The sequence below is a fragment of the Podospora pseudocomata genome (assembly GCF_035222375.1).
Source record: "Podospora pseudocomata strain CBS 415.72m chromosome 1 map unlocalized CBS415.72m_1, whole genome shotgun sequence".
Lineage (NCBI taxonomy): Eukaryota > Fungi > Ascomycota > Sordariomycetes > Sordariales > Podosporaceae > Podospora > Podospora pseudocomata.
In genome coordinates this window covers 5,995,803-6,017,492 of record NW_026946363.1, presented here as the reverse complement: position 1 = coordinate 6,017,492, position 21,690 = coordinate 5,995,803, and the positions used below count along the sequence as shown (strand labels likewise).

The 21,690-nt window shown below is 54.7% G+C and overlaps 7 protein-coding genes across 7 annotated transcripts; 3 read left to right on the top strand and 4 right to left on the bottom strand.

Annotated features, from left to right (window-relative positions):
- Nucleotides 1-358: 358 nt before the first annotated feature.
- On the top strand, nt 359-4,926 carry QC762_119900 (uncharacterized protein; the record flags this gene model as incomplete). Its single annotated transcript, XM_062886425.1, has 2 exons — nt 359-3,541; nt 3,601-4,926. 2 exons carry the CDS (start codon nt 359-361, stop codon nt 4,924-4,926), a joined length of 4,509 nt encoding a protein of 1,502 aa, XP_062749509.1.
- Nucleotides 4,927-6,214: 1,288 nt separating this feature from the next.
- Nucleotides 6,215-8,349, bottom strand: QC762_119880 (uncharacterized protein). The gene is made up of 2 exons (XM_062886424.1): nt 8,053-8,349; nt 6,215-7,990 (listed from the first exon to the last, which is right to left on the bottom strand). The coding sequence occupies exons 1-2, from the start codon at nt 8,158-8,160 to the stop codon at nt 6,317-6,319; spliced, it is 1,782 nt and encodes a 593-aa protein (XP_062749508.1). The 5' UTR covers nt 8,161-8,349; the 3' UTR covers nt 6,215-6,316.
- A 509-nt stretch (nt 8,350-8,858) lies between these two features.
- On the bottom strand, nt 8,859-10,645 carry QC762_119870 (uncharacterized protein). Its single transcript, XM_062886423.1, has 3 exons — nt 10,378-10,645; nt 10,083-10,294; nt 8,859-10,019 (listed from the first exon to the last, which is right to left on the bottom strand). The coding sequence occupies exons 1-3, from the start codon at nt 10,450-10,452 to the stop codon at nt 8,951-8,953; spliced, it is 1,356 nt and encodes a 451-aa protein (XP_062749507.1). The 5' UTR covers nt 10,453-10,645; the 3' UTR covers nt 8,859-8,950.
- Nucleotides 10,646-11,283: 638 nt separating this feature from the next.
- Nucleotides 11,284-13,053, top strand: QC762_119860 (uncharacterized protein; the record flags this gene model as incomplete). Its single annotated transcript, XM_062886422.1, has 2 exons — nt 11,284-12,096; nt 12,405-13,053. The coding sequence occupies exons 1-2, from the start codon at nt 12,071-12,073 to the stop codon at nt 13,051-13,053; spliced, it is 675 nt and encodes a 224-aa protein (XP_062749506.1). The 5' UTR covers nt 11,284-12,070.
- Nucleotides 13,054-14,312: 1,259 nt separating this feature from the next.
- QC762_119850 (uncharacterized protein) lies at nt 14,313-15,228 on the bottom strand (the record flags this gene model as incomplete). The annotated part of the gene is made up of 2 exons (XM_062886421.1): nt 14,313-15,106; nt 15,156-15,228. 2 exons carry the CDS (start codon nt 15,226-15,228, stop codon nt 14,313-14,315), a joined length of 867 nt encoding a protein of 288 aa, XP_062749505.1.
- Nucleotides 15,229-15,805: 577 nt separating this feature from the next.
- QC762_119840 (uncharacterized protein) lies at nt 15,806-17,895 on the top strand (the record flags this gene model as incomplete). Its single annotated transcript, XM_062886420.1, has 1 exon — nt 15,806-17,895. The coding sequence occupies exon 1, from the start codon at nt 16,141-16,143 to the stop codon at nt 17,893-17,895; it is 1,755 nt and encodes a 584-aa protein (XP_062749504.1). The 5' UTR covers nt 15,806-16,140.
- Nucleotides 17,896-18,249: 354 nt separating this feature from the next.
- QC762_119830 (uncharacterized protein) lies at nt 18,250-21,569 on the bottom strand. Its single transcript, XM_062886419.1, has 6 exons — nt 21,257-21,569; nt 20,132-20,520; nt 19,881-20,074; nt 19,383-19,823; nt 18,831-19,322; nt 18,250-18,777 (listed from the first exon to the last, which is right to left on the bottom strand). The coding sequence occupies exons 2-6, from the start codon at nt 20,482-20,484 to the stop codon at nt 18,461-18,463; spliced, it is 1,797 nt and encodes a 598-aa protein (XP_062749503.1). The 5' UTR covers nt 20,485-20,520; nt 21,257-21,569; the 3' UTR covers nt 18,250-18,460.
- Between the last annotated feature and the right edge of the window lie 121 nt (nt 21,570-21,690).

The following is a 21,690-nucleotide window of genomic DNA, read 5'->3' as shown; positions in this document are numbered from 1 at the left end:
TGATACTGCCTGGGGGGCTAAGAGAGAGAGAGAGAAAGAGAGAGAGAGAGAGAAAGAGAGAGAAAGAGAGAGAGAGCGCGGTTACTTGCAGATTATGCGACACAAACTGCGCAGGCAAACGGGTGGTGACTGCCTTGCAAGACCTACCTAGTAGTTTACAGATGCGCTCCTTCCTATCGACCTGGAAACAACGATCCAATCTCAAAGTTGGCAAGCGCGTGATTACTACCTCAAATGGTCTTCCCTCTCACCTTATTTTTTACTTCAATCTTTTCACCCGATCATCACTAAAGCCCTCATCCTCCTCCCCCCCCCCCCCCCACACACCCCCGGTACGCCCTATTATCCTACTCCTACAATGCTCCCCTCGTTCATCGCTGAAGGGCGACCACCATCTGTGGGCCCCTCCTCAAGTCGGTCCGGAAAGGGTGCGGATGTCGAGCTTGACAGGAGTTCACGATCTTCTACTTCGGAGGATGTTCCCCCGATGATTCGCCAGACCAGACGGCCTATCCAGCGCCCGTTTCGCCAACAGCGACCTGGGCCTGCCGGTGCTTGGAGTCGATGTAGCAGCGACCAGTCCGGTGGACAACCTCGTAGTGCCCTCCGTCCGTCTCGTCCACAGTACAACCAAAACAAGCAGCGTGCATCAACCGTGATGGGCCCCCGGCAGCCAGCCATTATTCCCCTTGAATGGGGTCAGCGAAAGAATGTCCTCGTCATACTTAGCGATGTCCCCGAGGGCACTTCTCCTTGGGATTTGAAGCAGTACTTTAGTGGTTACGGCAACGTGATCTTCGTGGAGCTGGACGAGGGCGTGAGGAGACCCAGGGCGGGCAAAGTACGATTCGAGCCTCCCCCGAGAGACACCAGCTTTATAGATAATGGGAGGTGCAAGATCTTGGTCAAAGGCATCCCTCACACTATAGACGCCCATTTTGCCTCTCAGTACCGATACGAATCGAACACAATCAAGTCACCGCTGGGAAACGTGTGCGCGGAAAAGATGGAGCTGGGTCTTGACAAGTTTGTTTTCGGGCTTTTGACCGAGCCTACGGTTTACATGGGGAAGAAGGAGATCCCTTGTGCTGCCAGTCTCAGTCTCAAGGTGGACTTTAAGCGGAAGAAGCTCGTTATCAGCTTTCCGCTGAAGATTGAGCAGGATTGGGAGGCATTCCGGATTGAGATCAAGTTTGGAGTTATCAAGCATATTTATCGGGTGGATGCCGCCCCAGAGCGCACCGTCTTGGTTCTGACCCTGGTGGACTCCCCGCTTTTCTGGAAGAGAAGGACGAACGAGGATGGTTCTGCTTGGGCGGATCGAACGACGTGGGAGGAGAATGAGATGTGGTGCCGGGCTGTCAATGTCACCGACAGGAGTGACGAGAGCAGCGATCGAAAGCCGGTGTCTCTTGACGAGTATTCCAGTACAGTCGACTTTGGCCGATGGACGACGTATTGGATCGAGCTGAGCTATGCCAACCTCGCCACGTGGAGCAAGATTGAACAGTACCTCCGAGACTGGAACATCAAGACGACTGACGCCACTTTTACGCAGACACCAAACCGAGAGCCTGAGCTTTGGTCTATTCTCAGAGAGTCCGAAGTGGTTTCTTCAACTGTTCAGGCAAACTCATGGGCGGCGGATTTGGCTGCTCTTGGGCCTGACACGACCATCTTTCTCCCGTTCGACGTCAGGTATCAGCTGCAGGTTTGCATCTCCCAGGGCATCCTGTGCGAATACAGCATTGGGCGTGAGTTTCTGGAGAAGCTGCTCGAGCTTGCAGATCCTAAGGGTCAAGACCCTCAGCGAGCACGTTTGGTGCTGGAGTATGCTGCGGATATGGGAAGGAAGATCTGGGATCCGGTGAGTCTGCTTACCGATGTAGGGGCGTTGACTTACTACCCGACCACACTCCGGCTGCCTCATTATTGCGCTCTGGTGCGGAAGGTTATGGTTACGCCGACCAAGATCATATTCAGCACTCCCACCGTCGAGACGACCAACCGAGTCATTCGGCATTACTGGACTTTCCAGAATTACTTTATGCGCATTCAGTTCACGGATGAGCAGCTGGAGGGGAGGGTGAGAGGGAGCGATGCCGACAGGGATGATGACCTCTATACCCGCGTTTATCGAGTCCTTTTTTGGGGCATTCGCATGGGGAAGTGGCACTGGAAGTTTCTGGCGTTTGGGAACTCCCAAGTCAGAGAAAATGGAGCTTTCATGTTTTGTCAGCCTGATAGTCATGCGGGGGACATGGTGCCCAGTTGTGATGACATTCGCAGGTGGATGGGCAACTTTGAACATATCAAGGTGGTTGCAAAGTATGCGGCCCGGCTAGGGCAGTGTTTCTCGACCACGCGTGTGTTGAGGGGTGTAACATTCCCGCCCATCGTCGAGATCGAAGACATCAACACCGCGGACGGCAAGCACTGCTTTACTGATGGTGTGGGGAGGATTTCTCCTCTGCTCTCCAGGCTGGTGGCCGAAGACTGGCAGGTATATCCACCACCGTCAGCGTACCAATTCCGTATGGGCGGCTGCAAAGGAGTCCTGGTTGGTTGGAAGCACGCTAAGGGAACGGAGGTTCACATCCGGCCGTCTCAGGAGAAGTTCTCGGCTGCGTACAATGGTCTGGAGGTCGTCCGGTGTTCCAGCTTTTCATGCGCCACGCTCAACCGGCAGACCATCACGATCCTGTCGTCGTTGGGTGTCCCGGACCACGTGTTCGTTGATCTGATGCGCGAGCAGCTATCCAGATTTGACAGGGCCATGACGGACGGGAAGAGCGCGGTGGACATGCTCACGTCGTTTGTGGACGAGAACATGACCACGGTTAGCATCGCGCGCATGATCAAGAGCGGGTTTATGGACTCGAATGAGCCGTTTGTCAAGACTGTTTTGCAGCTGTGGCGGGCTTGGTCTCTGAAGACGCTCAAGGAGAAGGCGAGGTTGGCGGTGGAGAAGGGGGCTTTTGTGCTGGGGTGTGTGGACGAGACGGGGACGCTGAGGGGGCATTCGAAGGCTACGGAGGGGAGGCAGAGGATACGGCGGGATCAACTTCCTCAGATCTTTTTGCAGATTCCTGATCGAGATGATCCGAGCGGATACAAGGCTATTGCTGGGTTGTGTATTATTGGTCGCAACCCTTCTCTGCACCCCGGGGATATTCGCGTGGTGGAAGCGGTGGACGTTCCGGCGCTGAGACATCTTCGTGATGTGGTGGTTTTTCCCCTCGAGGGCGACAGAGATGTGCCGAGCATGTGCTCAGGGGGTGATCTGGACGGGGATGACTTTTTTGTCATTTGGGACGAGAAGCTGTTGCCAACGGAGTGGTCGCATCCTCCTATGGACCACACGCCTCAGCCACCTGTGACGAGTGACTCGAAGAAGTCGATCATGGAGAGTTTGGCCTCGTTTTTTGTGTTGTTCATGAAGAACGACAGGTTGCCTTTTATTGCGCACGCTCATCTTGCGACGGCGGATGCGGAGCCGCAGGGGGCGAAGAGTGAGAAGTGTTTGAAGCTTGCCGAGATGGTATGTTTGGGTTGTGGGTTATGGCTATTGAATGTTGGGTAGCTGCTAACTGATAGTAGCACTCGGTCGCTGTTGACTATGTCAAGACGGGCGTCCCGGCAGAATGGAGCAACAAGCTAAATCCAAGATCGTGGCCTCACTTCATGGAGAGACAGAAGGGCAGTTACCACTCCAAGACTGCTTTGGGACAGCTCTATGACATGGTTCACACGCAAGACTTTGACTCGACGAAGAACTACCAGTCGCCGTTTAACAGACGGATTTTGTCTCGGTATATGCTCGATCAGGAGGTGTTAAAAACAGCACGCAAGATCAAGACGCAATACGACATTGCCATGCGTAGAATCCTCGGCATGCTCGAGATCCGCACCGAGTTTGAAGTCTGGACCGGGTTCGTCATGTCCAAGCCCCGAGTGGGGTCCGACTACAAGGTTCAGGAGAAAGTCGGCAGGGAGGCAGCCGCGCTCAGGGAGCAGTTCCGGGCCGAGTGCATCAAGGCGGCGGGAGATCGGCACTTTGAGAAGCTGGGGCCGTTTGTGGCGGCCATGTACCAGGTCACCTGCGAGGAGATGCGGATTGCGCTGTATCAAGCTCGTCAGCCGCAGGTGCTCGCAGATGGGACGATCAATGTGAGGAGTATCACGGCGAGGTCGATGCCGTTGGTGACGTTTCCTTGGCTTTTCCCCGATGAGCTAGGACGGATTGCCAGTGGGAGGGAGAATGATTTGATTGATTTGGGGATGGGGAATAAACTCAAGATGCCGAGGACGCAGGAGGTTGTCAATAGGGAGGGTTTGGTGGTGGAGGATGATGAACATCAGTCTGATCTCCGGGATATCGACTTTCTCAAGATGGCGGATGGGAGAATTGTGCACCGGGGGGAGATTGTGCATTTCTTTCAGCACGACGATGATGGTGATGAGCAGCAGCAGGAGAGCGTTGCTCAGTTCGAGACGGAAGGGGAGCCTACTTCGGCGTCGGAGGCTGAGTTGATTGCGGGGTTAGAGTCTGTCGTTATTATGCCGCGGGGGGAGCTGCTTGTGCCGGTGGAGGGGCAGAAGGATTTGTTGAGTGAGGATGATAGGGGGACGGTGACCAGGGATTTGCTGAATGATGATGGTACAGGGACGGTGAAGCCGGGGGATGATCTGCTGAGTTCGAGCCCGGTTACTGTGAGGAGTTTGGGGGTTGGGTTTGGGGAGGGTAAAGGGAAGCAAAAGATGCTTCCGCCAACGCTGGGGGATTTCTTTGCGGTGAAGAAGGAGGATGAAGAGGAGGAGATTGGAGAGCAGTCGGAGGGGGAGGGGGAGGAGGTTGAGTATGAGGAGGTGGTTGTGGTACCGAAGCAGGAGACAGCGCTGGGGAAGTTGGCGAGGTTTCTTTAGGGGTGAAGTGAGGAAGCGACTGAATTTGCTTGGATGACTGGGTTTTGTATGGCTATTTAAGCCCGAGCGCAATGAGGTTTTTGAGTTTCGGGTTTCGGTGTCATATGACATGTAAAGCTGTTCATCGAGCTATTGTATCCGTGAGGCCAGAAGCCCCTGAATGCCAAGGCTTTAGGGTGAAAACATGGGACTGAAGGCATCACCACAACTCATCGCATCTTCTGAGCAAGACATGTCTCCACCATCCACTACATCGTAATAATCAACAGCAAAAATGACCTCACACAGTCATGACCAAGGCCGTAGTGCTTGGTAGGCCAGGTAGCCACCTGACTTCGTTCCAGAAGTAACCGAAGAAGAAGGGCTTGGTGTCATCGTCCGATATGTGAGGAACCATTGTGTGTCTGGTGATGTTCGGTAGTGAAACTTGAACGTGAGCTTTGGTCGGCCGAGATACTGGATGGGGAGTAGGGAGAGGGAGGGTGGTGGAAGGCTGAAGAGAAAGGTGGTCGGGATGGATGTCGAGAGACGGCCGCCGAGTTGGGAGAAGAAGGGCGGGGGAGTGTATTGAGCAGCATCCGTCGAGAATGCACCCGGCGAGGCTGGAGGGCATCGGGTGGGATGGGTGTGATGAGAAGCAGTTGACGTTCAGAGTTGAGAGTCGAGAGAGAGCGGGAGAGAGGGAGAGAGACGCGACAGCTTCGCAAAGGGTTGAAAGATATTTGTCTATTGATCGTTCGTTGTTAGTTAATAATCCATCATGATGGTTAAAAGTAAATTACTTCGGCTCGTGGGTCTCTGCATTCATAAGAAAGAATCGATATTCAGGAAAAAGAAAAGTCGAAAGATAATCGCAAGATATAGAAAAAGAAAAAAATGAGGAAAAAACAAAGAGAAAACAAAAAGAAAAAAAAAGAGAGAAAAAAGAGAAAAAAAAGAGAAAAGAAAAAAGAGAAAAGAAAAAAGAGAAAAGAAAAAAGCGAAAAAAAAAAAGAGAAAAAAAAAAGAGTTCCGCAGCATGACCGGGTCTTGAGTCGAACCCGTAGATGCGCTCAGATCTGGCGTCAGTCTGCGGAATCTCTCCGGGCGCGTTGGTCGTAGCAGTATGCAGAGCGTCCTCTCATACCATTACGCCACCCAACCCTGGAGGCGTCCCTCGTGAGAGTTGTTCTCGAACTCGACCGTTAAGTTATATCCCCGGGAGCAACTCCGCACCCACAGAGGCGCCCACACAGGCGACCACCCCAGCCCTATACCTTGACCAGTCCAGCAGCAGGTGCTGCATCACTTTCCAAAAGTAAACAACATTTTTGATTGATAACTCGCAACACTCTCCATACAAACTAACCTTACACCGCTCATACCAAAAGCAGCAAGCTCCAAGGCCCCTTCAAAACACCCCAATAGGATACACCCCCGGAATATTCCCCGTATCCGGCCTGATAACCGGCACACTCTCATACGCCCTCGCCTCCACCGTCCCATTAGCAAACGGCGGCATCTTCCTCACAGGAAACTTCTCAGCAATATGGTTCGCGATATTCAGCAGCAACCCCTCCGAAAACGGCCTCCCCAGTATCTCCATCCCTATCGGCACACCAATCGGCGCGTCTTCCGACGGAGGCGAGAAGCCCGCCGGTACGTGAACCACCGGCCGCCCAGTCAACGCGGCCAGAATCCCATTCCTCCCGCTCTGGGACGGGGAGCCAATCTTGACAACGAGGTTTTTTTGCTGGGGATAGATCAACGCGTCGAGGTTGTTCCTGGCAAAGGTTGCGTCCAATGCTTGGGTGAGGTCCTGGATTTTGCGGAGGGAGTCGAGATAGGCTGTGTTAGCGGTGGAGGAGACAAGGGAGGATCGAATCATGCCTGACTGGCCCGGGATGACGAGGAATCTGCCGCTGTTGTACAGCTCGGCGAAGCTGTCTGGGCGAGGGGAGCCGCCGAGTCGTGGCCGGGCGAGGTAGGCGTCGAGGACCTCCTTGAACTCGTAGATTTGGACGTCGAGGGCTGCAAGGGTGACAGTGTTGTAGATGGATTCGGTGATGTTGACAACTGTGGCACCGGCTCCTTTCAGCTTTTCTACCATGTCAGCCATGACATCGTTGACCGGAGTCGTCTCGGCAGAGGCGGTATGGTTCAAGAAGCCGTCTAGAAAACCGAACCGTCGACCCGTCAGACTACCACCATACAACGAGGCTGAATAGTCCCTGCCCCGCACCTCTGGCGGGACCAAGGCCGTGACGTTATCATTGGGGTCAAATCCCACACTTGCCATAACAGTCAGCGCCACAGCCAGATCCTTCGGATTGCGAGCAATCGCGCCGACAGTGTCCTGTGTGAAGCTGACGGGGATCACTCCGGCACGAGAAATCAGGCCCCTCGTAGGGCGAAAACTAAACAACGAGCCCGCATTGGCAGGACTTCTCAGCGAGTTTACCGTGTCAGTCCCCGTGCCAAAGATGGCGAAGTTGGAGGCCACCGCTGCTCCAGTCCCCCCACTGCTTCCTCCTGGCGTCCGAGTCTTGTCGTACGGGTTGACGGTCTGGCCGCCCAGAGACGAGACGGTCAAGCCCTCAAGAGCCATTTCGTGGAGGTTTGCCTTGCCGAGAATGACAGCACCGGCGTTTCTCAGAGCTGTGACGGTCGGGGCATCCTCCAACGGCTTGCTGTTGGCAAGGTCAAAGCAAGCCCCCGTTGTGTTCGTCCCGACAGCATCGTAGTTATCCTTGAGCACCACTGGGATGCAAAAAAGCGAGCCCGTGACGTTGCCGGCGGCAATCCGCTCGTCCAGCTTGTTCGCGATCGACAACGCCTCTGGGTTCAGCGAGATGATGGCATTGACAGTTGGGTTGAACTCCTCGACACGCGCGATGAACGCCGAGACAATCTCTCTGCAGGTAGTGATTTGGGTGAACAAGGCATTGTGCACACTGTCGATACTAGCTTCTCGGACATCAAACGCATTGCTGAGCGCCCATGCAGGGGACTCAGAAAGCCAAGCAAAGGCTACGAGTTGGATCAGAAGATGGTTCACGACTCGTGATATGGAACAGGCTGCCATCTTGGAAGGTGTAAGATGTTGTATTCTATGATTCTAACGTGTAACCAAGGACTACGACTGACCTTTATGGCTGAACTTGCCCGTCCAAAATGGTGCTTCTTAGGTTTGCGATATGCGGTGGCTGTCCGTCCAGGTGTGTAAGCGCCCCGCAGTGATCCAGAGTCACTCATCAATCGGATCAAGATGTGATTCCGATGATGGGAGCTGTGGTGATACGCTTCGGCGTGGGGGCCGAGTCTGCCCGGCGTATGGACCGAAACCGTCCCGTGATGAGTGGATCACCACTTGTAGTCCATCTCGCGGGTCAGCAAAGGCGTGGTTGAAGCGTCGAATGGGGGAGCTCGTAAGATCCGCTGTCTTGGACGGTAGTGTGATGTCTGGTTGGGGAGTGCATTATGTAAGCTTCGACAAGGAGCTCACGTGAGCACCCGATTCTTCAACGGGCTCAAGACTTGGGCGCAGGCAAAAATTAATTATATGAGAAACACAAGGAGAGAGTCAAAAATGATGAAGAACCTGGTGGAAACGACGACACTTGGTCAGGTGGAAGGCACGGCTGGCTGGTTGGGATGGGGAAGAGCGTGGAGAGTGTACCTTATCTATAAAATGGATAATGGGGCGCTGAGAGGCTTCCCGGTGTCCAAATTCTGGTGTTTGAGAATGGATAGGGGGGCATGTATGGCAGAACCTAATCTTTTCTCCGCAGGTGTCAACTTGGAACCTCGTCTGTCATTTTCTCATGATTTTAAAGGGTAAAAAGAAAAAAGAAAAAGAAAAAGAAAACAGTGGCCTTGCCCACTGTCACAAGACAAAGTTTTAGCTAAGGGAGGGGGGGCTGGAAAGCCCCGAGCGGGAGAGAGCGAGAGAGAGAGACAGTCCAAATGTCATACAAGATGTCTATGGTCAACATGTTCACGTGAGAATAGATACAACGAAACCTCACCTCTTCCCCTCGGCCAACTAAAGCTCACTCTTCTCCACCTTCGACGAGGTCTTGGTCTTGGCCTTCACCGACCCAGGTGGCGTCTTCAACCCGAACAACACCAGAGCACTTACCACCGCAATGCCCGTCGCACCGAGGGTGTAGGCTGTGCCTCTCCCGGCCCACCAGTACACACTGGTGAACAAAATTGGCCCCAGGCCCCTTCCGAGCTGGCCCCAACTTCTCATAACACCCAGCTTCCTGCCGCGTTCATCCTCGCTCGCCTCGAAACTGCTCAGGGCGTTCAGGCCAGAAACAACAGTAGCCGAAGTGGTAGCGAGGCATGTCGCAGCCAGATACAGACCACCGACGGTGGTGATGCGACCGAGCATGGCAAAGGCAGCAAGGCAAGCCAACACGCCAGTCTTGACCGAGAGGAGCGGTGGAAGACGGCGAGTGACACCTCCCTGGAGGAGAGAGGCAACAAGACCAACATAGCCAAGCAGGCGACCATTACTGGCCGAGGAATATCCAAACAGATCATACGTCATGAAGGGCAGAGAGAATTCCATGCCGGAGAAGAACAGCAAGAAAGTGAAGTGGATAAAGTTGAGGAGAAAGTGAGAGTTGGTTCTCCGAATCGGCTTGGCCTCCGACTTGGTGCTCTTCTTGTCTGTGCCGGTCAACTTGGGGAGGGTCTCGGGAAGAGAGAACCAGAGGTAGACGGTCTCGGTAACGATGAGGAAGAGCGAGAACGAGGCAGCAGTAGCGAAAGGGTTGGCTGCCACGGTGGGAACCGTAGAGAGGTAAGCACCCAGAGCCGGACCGAAGGTGAAGGCAATAGAGAAGCATGCGCCGATGAGGGCCATGGTGGAGCCGCGGGAGGTGTCATCGGAGATGTCGGTTGCAATGGCGGTAGCGATCTGGATGTTGCCTTCGGAGAGACCGCCTACAACTCGGGAGGCGAGGAAGGTTCGGAAGTCGACAGCAACAACCCAAAGAAGGACAGAGAGAATGTTGCCTGCCATGCTGGCGAGAAGAGCAGTGCGCCGGCCATGGCGATCAGATAGGTGACCAATGATGGGGGAGGCAAAAGCTTGGAGAAGACTAAAGGGCACACAATGTCAACACAGGAGAACTCATATGCCAGCAAAAAAGCGGACTGCATACGAGAACAAGCTTCCCAGAGCCCCACCCAGCAGCACAATATCATATCGGGACTCAATCGGACGCGCAAAGGCGGCCTTGTACGCATTGAGGTAGCCCAACACGCCGGAAAGCAGAGTCTTGGATGCCGGGGCGGAAGCATCGAGCGGCGCCTCAGCGTTGCGGTAGAACTCGAGCAGTTTCGGGAACAGGGGCAGGATGAAGGTAAATGAGAGCTGCCGGCAAGTAAGAGCTGTCAGTATGCGTACAAGTGCCAGGCACCCCCAAGACCCAAGACAGAACAAAATGTTATGCTTACCAAGTCTAACAGCAGGGAAACAAAGATGACCCTCAAAACCCTTTTGCGGGACGCGGCATCTACGGCTGGTGCCATGTCCCTGAACCCGCGGGGCAGGCCTTGTTGCTGTGTTTCTGTATTTGCTTACTTTGCCAGATGTTGGTGTGTCGCAAAGTGATGAGCAGCGGTGATGATGGAGGGAGTGTATGAATAAGCAGGTCTTGTGTAATCGTACAATCTCGCCCTGCACAGTTAATGATAGTGTAGAAGGGCAATAGAACGATCCAAGTTACCGGAAACCCGGGCGCATCAAATTAACAGATCTGCCAACATGGAAACCAAAATGTGGCCGAATTGTTGCAGCATCAAGCTGTCTGTCAATGGCATAGCATCAGCCACAGCGCCCCGCTGGCCCTTTTGAGTCTTCAGCCACATTGATCTCCAGCAGGGTGGTCCCCGGTGAGTAAGCCAGCCACGAGCGAAGAGGACAGGGCAGACAACTTCTTCTTCTCATCCCAATCTTTTATCTTCTATCAGCCACGTCAGTTCAGTATCCGGTCTCTGGCCTCAAGGAGAGGCCGAAAAGACGCCAGAAGCCCTTGTTTCACAGAGGTGTTCTTAGGCTTCCACTGTGTCACCTGGCCGTCGAAACTGGTGGCCCTCATGGTTGTGCTACCCAGATGATGTCTTTGATCGACCGAATGTTGAGCCCATGTCGTCCAATGGCCCCGTCATTCCCATTTGGATGAATGAAGAATTCATGAAGAAGCTCGCCTCCACGCCTCCCCGCCTCTTATGAGGAGAAGGACAACTGTGTTTTACCACACGCCGTCGCCAGCCAACGAACGGTCGACTGTGCCTGATCACACATGTGCCGTCGGTTCCCCTCCTTCCTCTTAGGGTGTTGATGTGTCTGCTCTGCACTGCGTGGTGGTGGTGTGTTTCCCCTTGGCTGACGAATGTGATGCATCCATGGTTGTCTGGCAGATTCCCCGCTCCTAGACCGGATGCCGTCCCAACTCCCACTGGACAGCACTGCCGACTGCGGTGAACCACTTCCCCCAGACTGTGGGGAGGCTGATGACGGGTTCAAGCAGACCATAATCCACGGCGTTGTGTCGTGGTCAACCCGGTCGGCCGTGTTGATATCAATGTCTCTGCTCTCAGACCACTGCCGATGTCGTTGTGTCAACCTCCGGCAGCCATGGGAAGCCAGGGCAGTTGTTTCCGAGGGGGGGCGGGGGGGAAGAAGTTGGAAAACAAGCTCAGCTCAAGCCATCCGCCGTGAGCTTAGGTTGTGCTCAAATGCAGGGGCACACTGCTGTGCCCTCCACCAACGCTGGCCCCAGAGCAACCAATGCAGGCACCGATTGTCGACTGGACGATCGGGGGTCACATCGTTTGGGAGGGGGGAGGCCCTCCATGGCTTCGTCCGTCCTGTCGTCCGGCACCTCTACTCACCAGCTGACGCAAGGGCCGAAAGACGCCACTCAGGGGTACTGTTCTTCCCTCTTTGTCTTTTCCCCCTCCAGGACAGGCTGCTCTGCATGTCTCTCTCCGTCATGCAGTCGGTTTTTCTTGTCTGTTGGGGCCATGGATCAGCTTAATATGGAAGTTGATTGCCAGGCACACCTTATATTCTTTAGCCGCCAAGCTCCCACATGCAAAGGGTACCTTGTTGGCCTTGTTTATCTCACCAAACCAGGTGGCATACATGATGTACACCACACTACACAGCAAGTTCGTGCGAAACCTGTCCCCCCTTCCCCTGAGAGATCTGCGCTTTCGAATTGGACAGACTTGGTGATGGAGGGACGGTCCCGATCGTCGCCCCTTGTTGCTTGCTGTTGTCTGCCGTGCTGCAGTTGCTGATTCTCCCAGCCCCTTAGCACCCCACCAGGAGTTCCCTCGCACGAGTATTTTAGAGGGCATCCCCTCTTCTGATTTTGCCTTTCTGCTTTTCCTGTTCCTAACCCTCAGTGCCTACGGTACCATTCACTCGTTCCTGTCTCTCGTTCTTCAACAGAGGTATCTACCATCACAATGAGGACCACAGTCGTCACCCTTCTCACTCTGGCTGCCCATGTGGCGGCCCACGGGGATGAATATCACGACGAGGCACCTTCTTTCTCTCTCGGTGGCCCCGTTGACAACCCGTTCGTGGGCAAGTGGACCACCAGCACCGTCTGGGCGACCACCACCCGCACCATCACCTCTTGCCCACCAGTCAACCCCGACTGCCCGGCTCACTCGACGGTTCTCACCACTGTTACCATTCCTGTCAGCACAACCATCTGCCCCGTGACGGAGACCGAGGCTCCTCCCCCTCCTCCACCTCCCACGACCGTGGTGCCCCCTCCTCCTCCACCTCCCCCTTCGACAGTCACGGCTACCACGCCCACACACGCCCCTCCCCCCCCGCCTCCTCCCCCGCCCCCGCCTCCTCCGGTGACCGAGACCCCGGCCCCTCCCCCGCCGCCTCCTCCTCCGGTCACCGAAACCCCAGCTCCTCCCCCTCCTCCTCCTCCTCCTCCCCCGGTCACCACCCCGGCCCCTCCTCCTCCTACCACCATCGGAACCATCATCCCACCTCCTATCACAACCACAACCGGAAGGCCAGTTACCGCCGGAGCTGCAACCATGCAGAAGGCAGGCGGAGCCCTGGCTGTCATCGCCGTCGCCGCTGCCCTCCTTTAAGCAAAGCAAAATCACCTCTTGGGCTTTGATATGAAAGGGCTCATGGATTAATGACTGGGATTTTCCACGGAGTTGGATTGATGATGGATGGACCGACATTATTCACTTTTTTTTTTCTTTTCTTCATGCCATGTACTAGCGAGCGTTGGGCTTATACCTAAGCAAAGTTCAGCAAAAGCAAAACTTCATAGATTTGAGATATGTTTTTCTTTCTGAATGGGTAGTTTCTTGTGATTACTTGAGAGGGGAAGGGAAAAAAAAGGCATGAGAACAGTAATACTTTTAGTATTTTGCACACATTTTACTTTGGTTTAATTGGTGATGCTGTTGCCAATGCCCCTTGACCCATCTATGCTAGGTATGTATTGTGTCCACATCGCAAGAGAATGCCGAAAAGAATGTCTCCACAGAACATACCAACCTCATCTCTTTCTTCTCCCAAGATGCACGTTATACGAAACCTAAACACCCCCCCCCTACCGACAAACTGAAGCCACAATCAACAGCTACACAAAACAAAATCAGACCGAGACAAACCTTACCTCCCAGCCCTCTCGTCGCAGACATGGAGCATGGAAGATGCCAGTAAACCCTCCCCCCTTCTTTCCAAACCGCCCCAGAGTCGTGTCCGCCCCTGACAGCAACATGCACCACACCTTTCTCTGCCATTCCGCCGTTCGGCAGCCTTTGGCTGACAGGACGACAAACCGCCACCTTTTGACACCCACCCACCGTTTTTACCCGCCGTCCAACCCGCCCAATGTATGCCCAGCGGCACATTGACCATTCGGCAATGCAACCCTCCAATGTGATCCAAGCCCGCCCGTTGGCGTCACTCTCATCCAAACATTCGGTCCGCCGTGGTCGACAGGGTGACAAGCGAGAGGCGGCTTGGAAGGTGGACAGTGCGGTGACATCGAGTCGCTTAGTATGACGCAGGTCAAAAAGTTCGTATCGAGGGGAGGAGATAAATTGCCCAGCCCTGGGGCCGTTTTTGGTCGAAGGGTTCAGAAGTAGGTCGGTGGCTCCCTGCTTGTCAGGTTGATCGATGGTATCGACCAGAAGGCTTGGTGTGTCCTGTGTAGCTGGCGAGGAGCTTGCGGGGTGAGGCGGCAAGCATAGCATGGCGTCTCTCTAAATCAACGTTAGCGATGCTCTCGGCATGCCCTATAGTTAGAATGTAGACAACACATACCAATATGCGCATTATGTGTTTGAAGCCCATCTGCTCACACTCCCACGTTCTTCTGTACGCTCCCTCAGGCACCCCCCGTCCCCGCCAACCTCCTCACAACCTCCTCCGCCTTCACCGTCCCCGCCAGCCCCAGCCCCCCAAGCAACTCCCTCCCCGCCTCCCTGTCCCTCCCATTCTCCCCCACCACCACCAACTTTTCCACCTCCCCATCATCCCCAATCACCAACCTCCCCGTCCTCCCGTCCCCCCACTCAACGCTCACATGCCTAACCTCTGCATCCGCCGGACTGATATCCACCAGTCCACTCTTATCCCCACCATCCCCTCCCCTACCTAACCCAGCAGCCTTCCTCAAATCGGCCACTGTCCCCAACCTGGCATGATACCTCACCACCTCTCTCCTCACTCCCCTGGCAAATTTTCCCAGATCTTGCTTCCTCCTTGTATCATCCTTATCCGGCGAGGGGAGGTATCTCGCTGCTAACCCAGACAGGGGGATACAGCTTGGCACAGTATGTCTGTGCACCCTGAGCCATTTCCTCTGCGGCCCTGGGAGGGATGAGGAAGACGCCCAGGGGCGGTTGAAAAGGACATAATACGGCCTGAGAAATTTAGCTCTCGAAACAACTTCTATCCTCAGACCGAGGATGGAGCCAGCGTCGACGGCGTTGGGGTCGGGGTCCTGAGCGCGAAAGAGGGTGAGGGTTGCGCAGGTGCGGTAGAGGGTTTGGAGGTGATGGGATTGGTGGAGGGAGGATTGGGAGGCGAGTTTTGGGTCGGATGACAGGAGGGCGAGGGTGGAGGGGCTGGTGAGGAGGGTGGAGGCTTGGAGGGCGAGGGCGGATTTGAGGGTTGTGACTGGGCGATGTTAGTGACGTGGTAACGGGAGAATGGGGGAAGAATTTACTCTTGGATTGAAGGGCGGATATCTCATCGTCGAGGGTTGGAGGTTGAGGTGAGGTTCGTAGTGGGGAGGACATTGTGATGGTGAGTGAGAGGGTGAGTGAGACGCGTGTTGGTGTCGCGTAGATATTGATCGGAAGTAGAAGCTGGAGAAGACGGTATAAATGATATCAGTCACAAGAGGACTAGAGCTGCTGGTAAAGCGAGAGTCAGTGATTGAGAATCCTTGTTGATTTTTCGAGGATATTTGTTCAGTCAAAAAACTCGTTGTTTGACAATTGAGTCCAAGACCATGCCATTGAATGACCCCTGTCACCAATGATGCCCCGCCATGGGCTTCCAGAACTTCAGAACTTTTGGCTGCCGGACGCTACACCAAACCGGCTAGCGCCCTTCAACTGCCAACTGAACCTGAACATGGCATTTGGGGAATGCAGCTGCAGCTGCTCAGGCGTTGGGGAGCAGCCGGAAGTCGGTGAGAGTGGGTTTGGTTCTTATTGCGCTGCTTGAGGAAAGGATTCTGGAAGAAAATCCGAGGTTGGAAACTTGGCAGTCAAGCCACAGTTAGCTCCCCCGCGATCTGCTGGAAACAGTTAAGCTCTACCGCTTTCAGGGGGTCGCCTCCAGGCTCCGAGCCCCCGGGCCCAGCGCAACGTGGCTTGGCTTGATTTTTGGTCCTTGTTGGAGTGCCAGGGGAGCCTTGAGAAGAGGCCAGTTTTGTAAAGAGGCTGTTGGAGCATCGACAACCTCGGTGCCTCATTGTCGACTTCGTCTCTCGTTAACCGTTTCCAAACAAGAGGCTAGACCTCAGTATTTTCATCCCTCGATTTCGATCTTGCTGTCACATGAGCCCTTCTGCTCTGCGCGCGTCCTGTCATTGAATCTACACATAACCCATACCAGTCACTTCCTGACTTTCTGCGCCATCCGCGAAGAATATCACAAGTCTCGAACAGACCCCCCGAATACCATACACACTACACGTACATATGGGTGCCAAAGCCCGGCGCGCCAAATCGCCGACGACTCGAAGCGGCTCCCCCGGGTCAGGCAAGGCGAAGACCTCCTCCACGATGAACACAACCGAAGTGATGCGTCGCAACATCCCCCAATCCCAAGACTCGTCCTCCGAAGCTGCCGCCGCCAGCCTCATGGCCCGCGAATCCTTCTCCCTCGACAACGACCCGTCGCCGAAAGACCGCGACGGGAGCAGCCATGGCTTCTTTGATCTGCCGAGACAAGACAGGAGGAACTTTGGTCTCCTCGTCCTCCTATACTTCCTCCAGGGCATCCCCCTCGGCCTGGCCACCGGCTCCGTCCCGTTCCTCCTCAAGAACCACATGTCCTACGGCGAAATCGGCATCTTCAGCTTGGCCTCCTACCCCTATTCCCTCAAGCTCTTCTGGTCCCCCGTCGTCGACGCAGTCTGGTCCCCCAAGGTCGGCCGCCGCAAGTCATGGATCCTCCCCATCCAGCTCCTCTCAGGCATCGGCATGCTCTGGCTCGGCTCTGAAGTGGAAGCCCTCATGGCAACAACAGGCAAACCCGGCGGCCCAACAGTCTGGGGCTTTACAGGATGGTGGTTCTTCCTCGTCCTGATGTGCGCGACTCAAGACATCGCCGTCGACGGCTGGGCCCTCACCCTCCTTTCCCCAGCCAACATCTCCTACGCCTCCACCGCCCAAACCGTCGGCCTGACCGCCGGCCAGTTCATGTCCTACACCGTCTTCCTGGCGTTCAACTCGCCTGACTTTGCCAACCGCTGGATCCGCCCCATCCCCCTCGACCACGGAGTCATGTCTCTCGGAGGCTACCTAACCTTCTGGGGCTGGTCTTACATCCTCGTCACCCTGGGCCTCTTCCTCTTCAAACGAGAAGAGCGCACGAAGAACGAAGACGGCATATTCGACGTTTACTCCTCCATGTGGAAGATCCTCAACCTGAAAAACATTCAGACCATCATTGTCGTCCACCTCATTGCCAAAATCGGCTTCCAGGCCAACGACGCCGTCACCTCCCTCAAGCTCTTGGACAAGGGGTTCGGCACAAGCAACATGGCCCTCACCGTCCTCATCGACTTCCCCTTTGAGATCGGCCTCGGATACTACGCAGGGAAGTGGTCCCAGCAGTTCACCCCCATGCGCCTCTGGTCCTGGGGCTTCGCCGGCCGCCTCGTCGCCGCCCTCGTGGCACAGTTCACCGTTTCGGTGTTTCCCGCCTCTGGCACCGTCACCCCGACTTACCTCCTCATGGTCATCCTCCAACACGTCTTTTCCACATTCACAAACACAATCATGTTCGTCGCCGTCTCGGCCTTCCACGCCAAGATTGCCGACCCGACCATTGGCGGCACGTACATGACTCTGCTGGCAACGGTCTGCAACCTGGGCGGGACCTTTCCCAGGTTCTTCATCCTCAGGCTGGTAGATTACTTCACCAGCGCCACTTGTCTGCCGAATAACCTGGACAACTTGACCGCCGCCCAGCGGGAGAAAATTGCCTTGGCGGGTGCGCCCCTGATCAAGGAGCCGTTCTCATGTGCTGTTCAGGCGGACAAGGAGACGTGTCTGGCCGGAGGGGGGATATGCGAGATGCAGAGGGATGGGTACCATGTTGTCAACATTTTGTGCGTCGCGATAGGCGTCGTCACGTTTGTGCTGTACATCAGACCCAAGGTCTTGCAGCTGCAGGCCCTGCCGTTGAGGGCTTGGAGGTTGGCTTCAGGGTCGCCAGTAAAACACTGAGCAGAGGTGAATTATTGCTCACATGTAAAAAAAGAAGAAAAAAAGAAAAAAGAAAATAAATGATGCTAGTTTCAATTTCTCGAATGAGACTTTGTGCTCACTACCGTCCACCCAAATCGGGAGAACTTTGTCGAAGCAGAAAATACAGGAAATGTCATCTTGATAATCGACCTTGCCATGCTATGAACCTGAGTATGAAAATAGTACACTGATCAAGTGCAAGATGCCACCAAGGTTATTAATATCTACCTCCCACGTTGATGATGCCGAGGGGTATCAACCAGCCTTGGAAGTCTTGTCGGTGGGAGGGCCAGAAATGCTTTTTCTCATCACCAAATCACAGATCACATCACAAGAGACCAGGCAGATCACTGAAAACAGTTAGTTCTCTTTGTTGGTTAAGCATATCGCAACAGCTATGCTAAGGTATCATCCCATCCCAAGTTGTCGGGTCATATGAGCAAAAATTTCCAGGTAAACTTCCGAACCCATCCGACAAACCTCCAAGATTACCCCAGGCAAAATCAATCAAAAAAAAAAAAACAAATGTGAAGTCATCCCTGATTTACCAACCAGAATCCTTCTCGGCGACCGGCTGGGCAACCGGAGCAGCATCACCAGCGCCCCAGGGGTCGTCACCGCCATCACCACCATCGTTGGCATCACCGCCAAAGTTGTCCGCTGCGTTTTCGGTCTCATCAAAGTCTGAATCAGCTTCGAATCGGAGATGGGCGACATCCTCCGGGATGTAGCCAGCCAAGAAATCCGGGATCTCCTGGCTGGTCTCGAGAAGGGTACGGGTAAGCACGGAGGCAATGGGCTCATCGCGCTCGGTGAAGAAAGACGAGGCCATGCCACGATGGCCGATTCGACCAGTGCGACCTAGAAATGGTTAGCAACATGCAAGATGCTCAGGATCACGGTTGTCAGCATACCGATGCGATGAGTGTACTCCTCAATGCCACCGTAGTCCATCGAGGGGAGATCGTAATTGATGACGTGCATGACATTGCGCACGTCGATGCCACGAGCAGTGACACCAGTGGTGATCAGAATGGGAGCCAACCCGCTGCGGAAACCACGCAATGCAGCCTCACGCTCCTTTTGGGTGCGGTCGGCGTGCATCGATGTGCAGGGAAACTTCAAATTGTAGAGGAAGTCATCCAACTCGTCAGCAGTCCGCTTGCTGTTGACGAAAATGATGGTGCGAGTGGGAGGCAAAGACTCCAAAAGATCGATGAGAGCCGACTTCTTATTGAAAGGAGCCGTCTCGTAAACCACCTGCTTGATGTTCCGGTGGGTGCTACCGGCACGACCGACGCGCAGACGGACATGAGTCTCGGCCAGATGGTTCTTGGCCAAGTCCCGGAATTGCTTGGGGAAAGTGGCCGAGAACAACATGTATCTCACATTCCCCTCCTCGATCTCTGTTCACGAGTTAAGACACATAATCTTGTTTCCAACTCGTTGGATGGGAAGTAACTCACCGCCACCAGACATGATCGTGTCGAAGTCACCCTTCCAGTCATCGTGAAGCATCTCATCAGCCTCGTCAAGGACCATGTAACGAACACGGCGGAGGGTCAAGAGTCTGGTATCGTCCATGAAGTCGATCAAACGACCGGGAGACGCAATGAGAACGTCGCAGCCCTTTTGGAGCTGGGCGCGCTGCTCACTGGAAGGACCGCCACCGTAAATGACGCAAGGGCGAAGCATGGTGCGGTAGCAAAACTTCCGGGCTTCGGTGAAGACTTGAACAGCCAGCTCACGGCTGGGGCAGACGATGACAACGAGGGGCTCAGCGCGGACAGCCTGGTCGACACCCTCGCGGAAGGCGGCGGGATTGGGACGCGTAGCGGCCAGCTTCTTGGCCTTGCCCATCAACTGATTCAGGATGGGAATCAGATAGGCGGCAGTCTTGCCGGAACCTGTACAAGACGGTCAGTCAATCTGTCTTCAGAAACACAGAGTAAGAGGATAGTTACCTGTCTGGGCGACAGCGACCACGTCATAGCCCATCTTGATGGCAGGCAGGCAGTAACGCTGAATGGGAGTCGGGGTCTCATAACCAGCAAGCTTAACGTTGTTCAGCATAGCAGGATGGAGGCCAGCAGTCTCAAAGCTGGCAATGGGGTCGACGCGAGCAGGGCCCTCCTGGTAGACCTCGAGTTCAGCAATGCTACATGAAAGTCAGCTTGGCGATGTGAGAGGTGAGGAAAGAGTCGAAAAAACTTACTTGGAAAAGTCGACGCCCTGCTTCTTGCGAGTCTCTGGCTCACCGAAAAGCTGGATCTCGAGAGCAGGATGCTCAGGGCCAACATCACCAATCTCGCCGTCGAACTCGTAGACGGCAGCATTGTGCTCCCAGTCGTGGTGACCCTCATCACCAAACTCGTTGTAGTTGTAAGGGACCTGCTGGGTCCACTGAGAGCCGGCCTCGCTGTAGACCTTTTTTGCGGGCTTGGGCTTGGGCTTGGTCTCGCCGTCACCATTAAGGTCGGGGACGGCGGCGGCAAGATCGCCCGTGGCGAAGGAGTCGACTACCTCGTTGGAGGTCGTCTGGTCGTTCTTGTTGTCCCTATCAGACATGGCGATGGCGATTGAGAGTGGTAGGTCGACGAGGTTCTGACAAAACAATTAGAGAAGGACAGGCATTGAAGGTGAGGACCAAAGAAAGGTCTTTGAAGAGAGTGAGGGTGGGAGAAGAAGAGATAGGGATGAGAAAAGAGAGGAGAGAGCGGGAAAATATTTGAAGATGGAAAGCAGACAGCAGTGGGAGGCTGGCCAGGCCAGGAGGGAAAAAGGGTAATAGGTAGGGCAGAGGGCAGAGGGCAGAGGGCAGAGGGCAGAGGGCAGAGGACAGAGGGCAGAAGGGAGAAGAACCTAAGTCCTACGTGGAAGAAGGTGGGCAGTGGGAAGGTGAAAGGACGGAAAGGCAACAAGGATATCCAGGCGATCAAGGTGCTTGAGGCTGGGTTGAGAGGAAGGAACGCCTCTTATATGACGTGTATGGTGAGGTTACCCTGTGGTGTTGAGGAAGGAACGAAAGGACCAACCATCCTGGGTGAAGTGGAATAGGTTTGAAGGTGCGGGAAAAGGGTGCTAACCCTGGCAGCAGCGACAGGTCGTTCCTGCCGGACTTCACAAGGACAAGGACAAGAATATGACTGACCCTGGCGTGACTAAAAGTTGTTGACACTGGTCGAGGGCGTTAAAGGGCAGTGCAGTCTCTAGAGTGATGACGTCCTCGGCGTTATTGCCAACGGAAGATTGACAGACTGGCTGTGGTGAGGAAGAGGGAGGGAGAGGACAAGGTGAGGAGAGGACACCTGATGTGGTGGTGGGAATGAGATGTACTTACTGTGGTTTGACAGTCTTGTCTGATAGATACTGGAGAAGTGGTGGTGTGAAGTTCTGTCTTTAAACAGGCCTGTCGGAGGATGGTGGTTGTGTGGTGAAGAAAGAAAGATCTGGGAGAGGGCTCAACGTGACCAGGAATTTATACCTAGACAGTTGAGAAATGCCGGCAACAGCAGTGATGGCCCGCTTATAGTGACCGTAGCTCTCTGAGAAGGAACCGGCACGTTCCGGACAGGTTCGGATTTTATGTGCCTTTATTACGGGACACTATGACGGGGCCGGCGGCAGATTAGGGCTTGATGGGGTGGTTGTTGAAGACTGGCGTTTGGCGCTGAAGATTCTTTGTTTGGGGCCGGAACTCAATAGAAAAAGGACAACGACGGCGACGTTGGTGATGTGTACCTGCTCCGGCTGGGTCCGCTTCAAAGTCTCGGC

Excerpts from the sequence above, each read along its gene's own strand:
- QC762_119880 (XM_062886424.1), bottom strand. The coding sequence starts at position 8,160 with ATGAGTGACTCTGGATCACTGCGGGGCGCTTACACACCTGGACGGACA. Across the intron at positions 7,991-8,052 it reads GGGCAAGTTCAGCCATAAAG|ATGGCAGCCTGTTCCATATC; the intron begins GTCAGTCGTAGT and ends ACACCTTCCAAG.
- QC762_119830 (XM_062886419.1), bottom strand. The coding sequence starts at position 20,484 with ATGTCTGATAGGGACAACAAGAACGACCAGACGACCTCCAACGAGGTA. Across the intron at positions 20,075-20,131 it reads CAGGGCGTCGACTTTTCCAA|CATTGCTGAACTCGAGGTCT; the intron begins GTAAGTTTTTTC and ends ACTTTCATGTAG. Across the intron at positions 18,778-18,830 it reads GGAGTACACTCATCGCATCG|GTCGCACTGGTCGAATCGGC; the intron begins GTATGCTGACAA and ends AACCATTTCTAG.
- QC762_119870 (XM_062886423.1), bottom strand. The coding sequence starts at position 10,452 with ATGGCACCAGCCGTAGATGCCGCGTCCCGCAAAAGGGTTTTGAGGGTC. Across the intron at positions 10,295-10,377 it reads TTTCCCTGCTGTTAGACTTG|CTCTCATTTACCTTCATCCT; the intron begins GTAAGCATAACA and ends ACTTGCCGGCAG. Across the intron at positions 10,020-10,082 it reads GCTCTGGGAAGCTTGTTCTC|TCTTCTCCAAGCTTTTGCCT; the intron begins GTATGCAGTCCG and ends TGTGCCCTTTAG.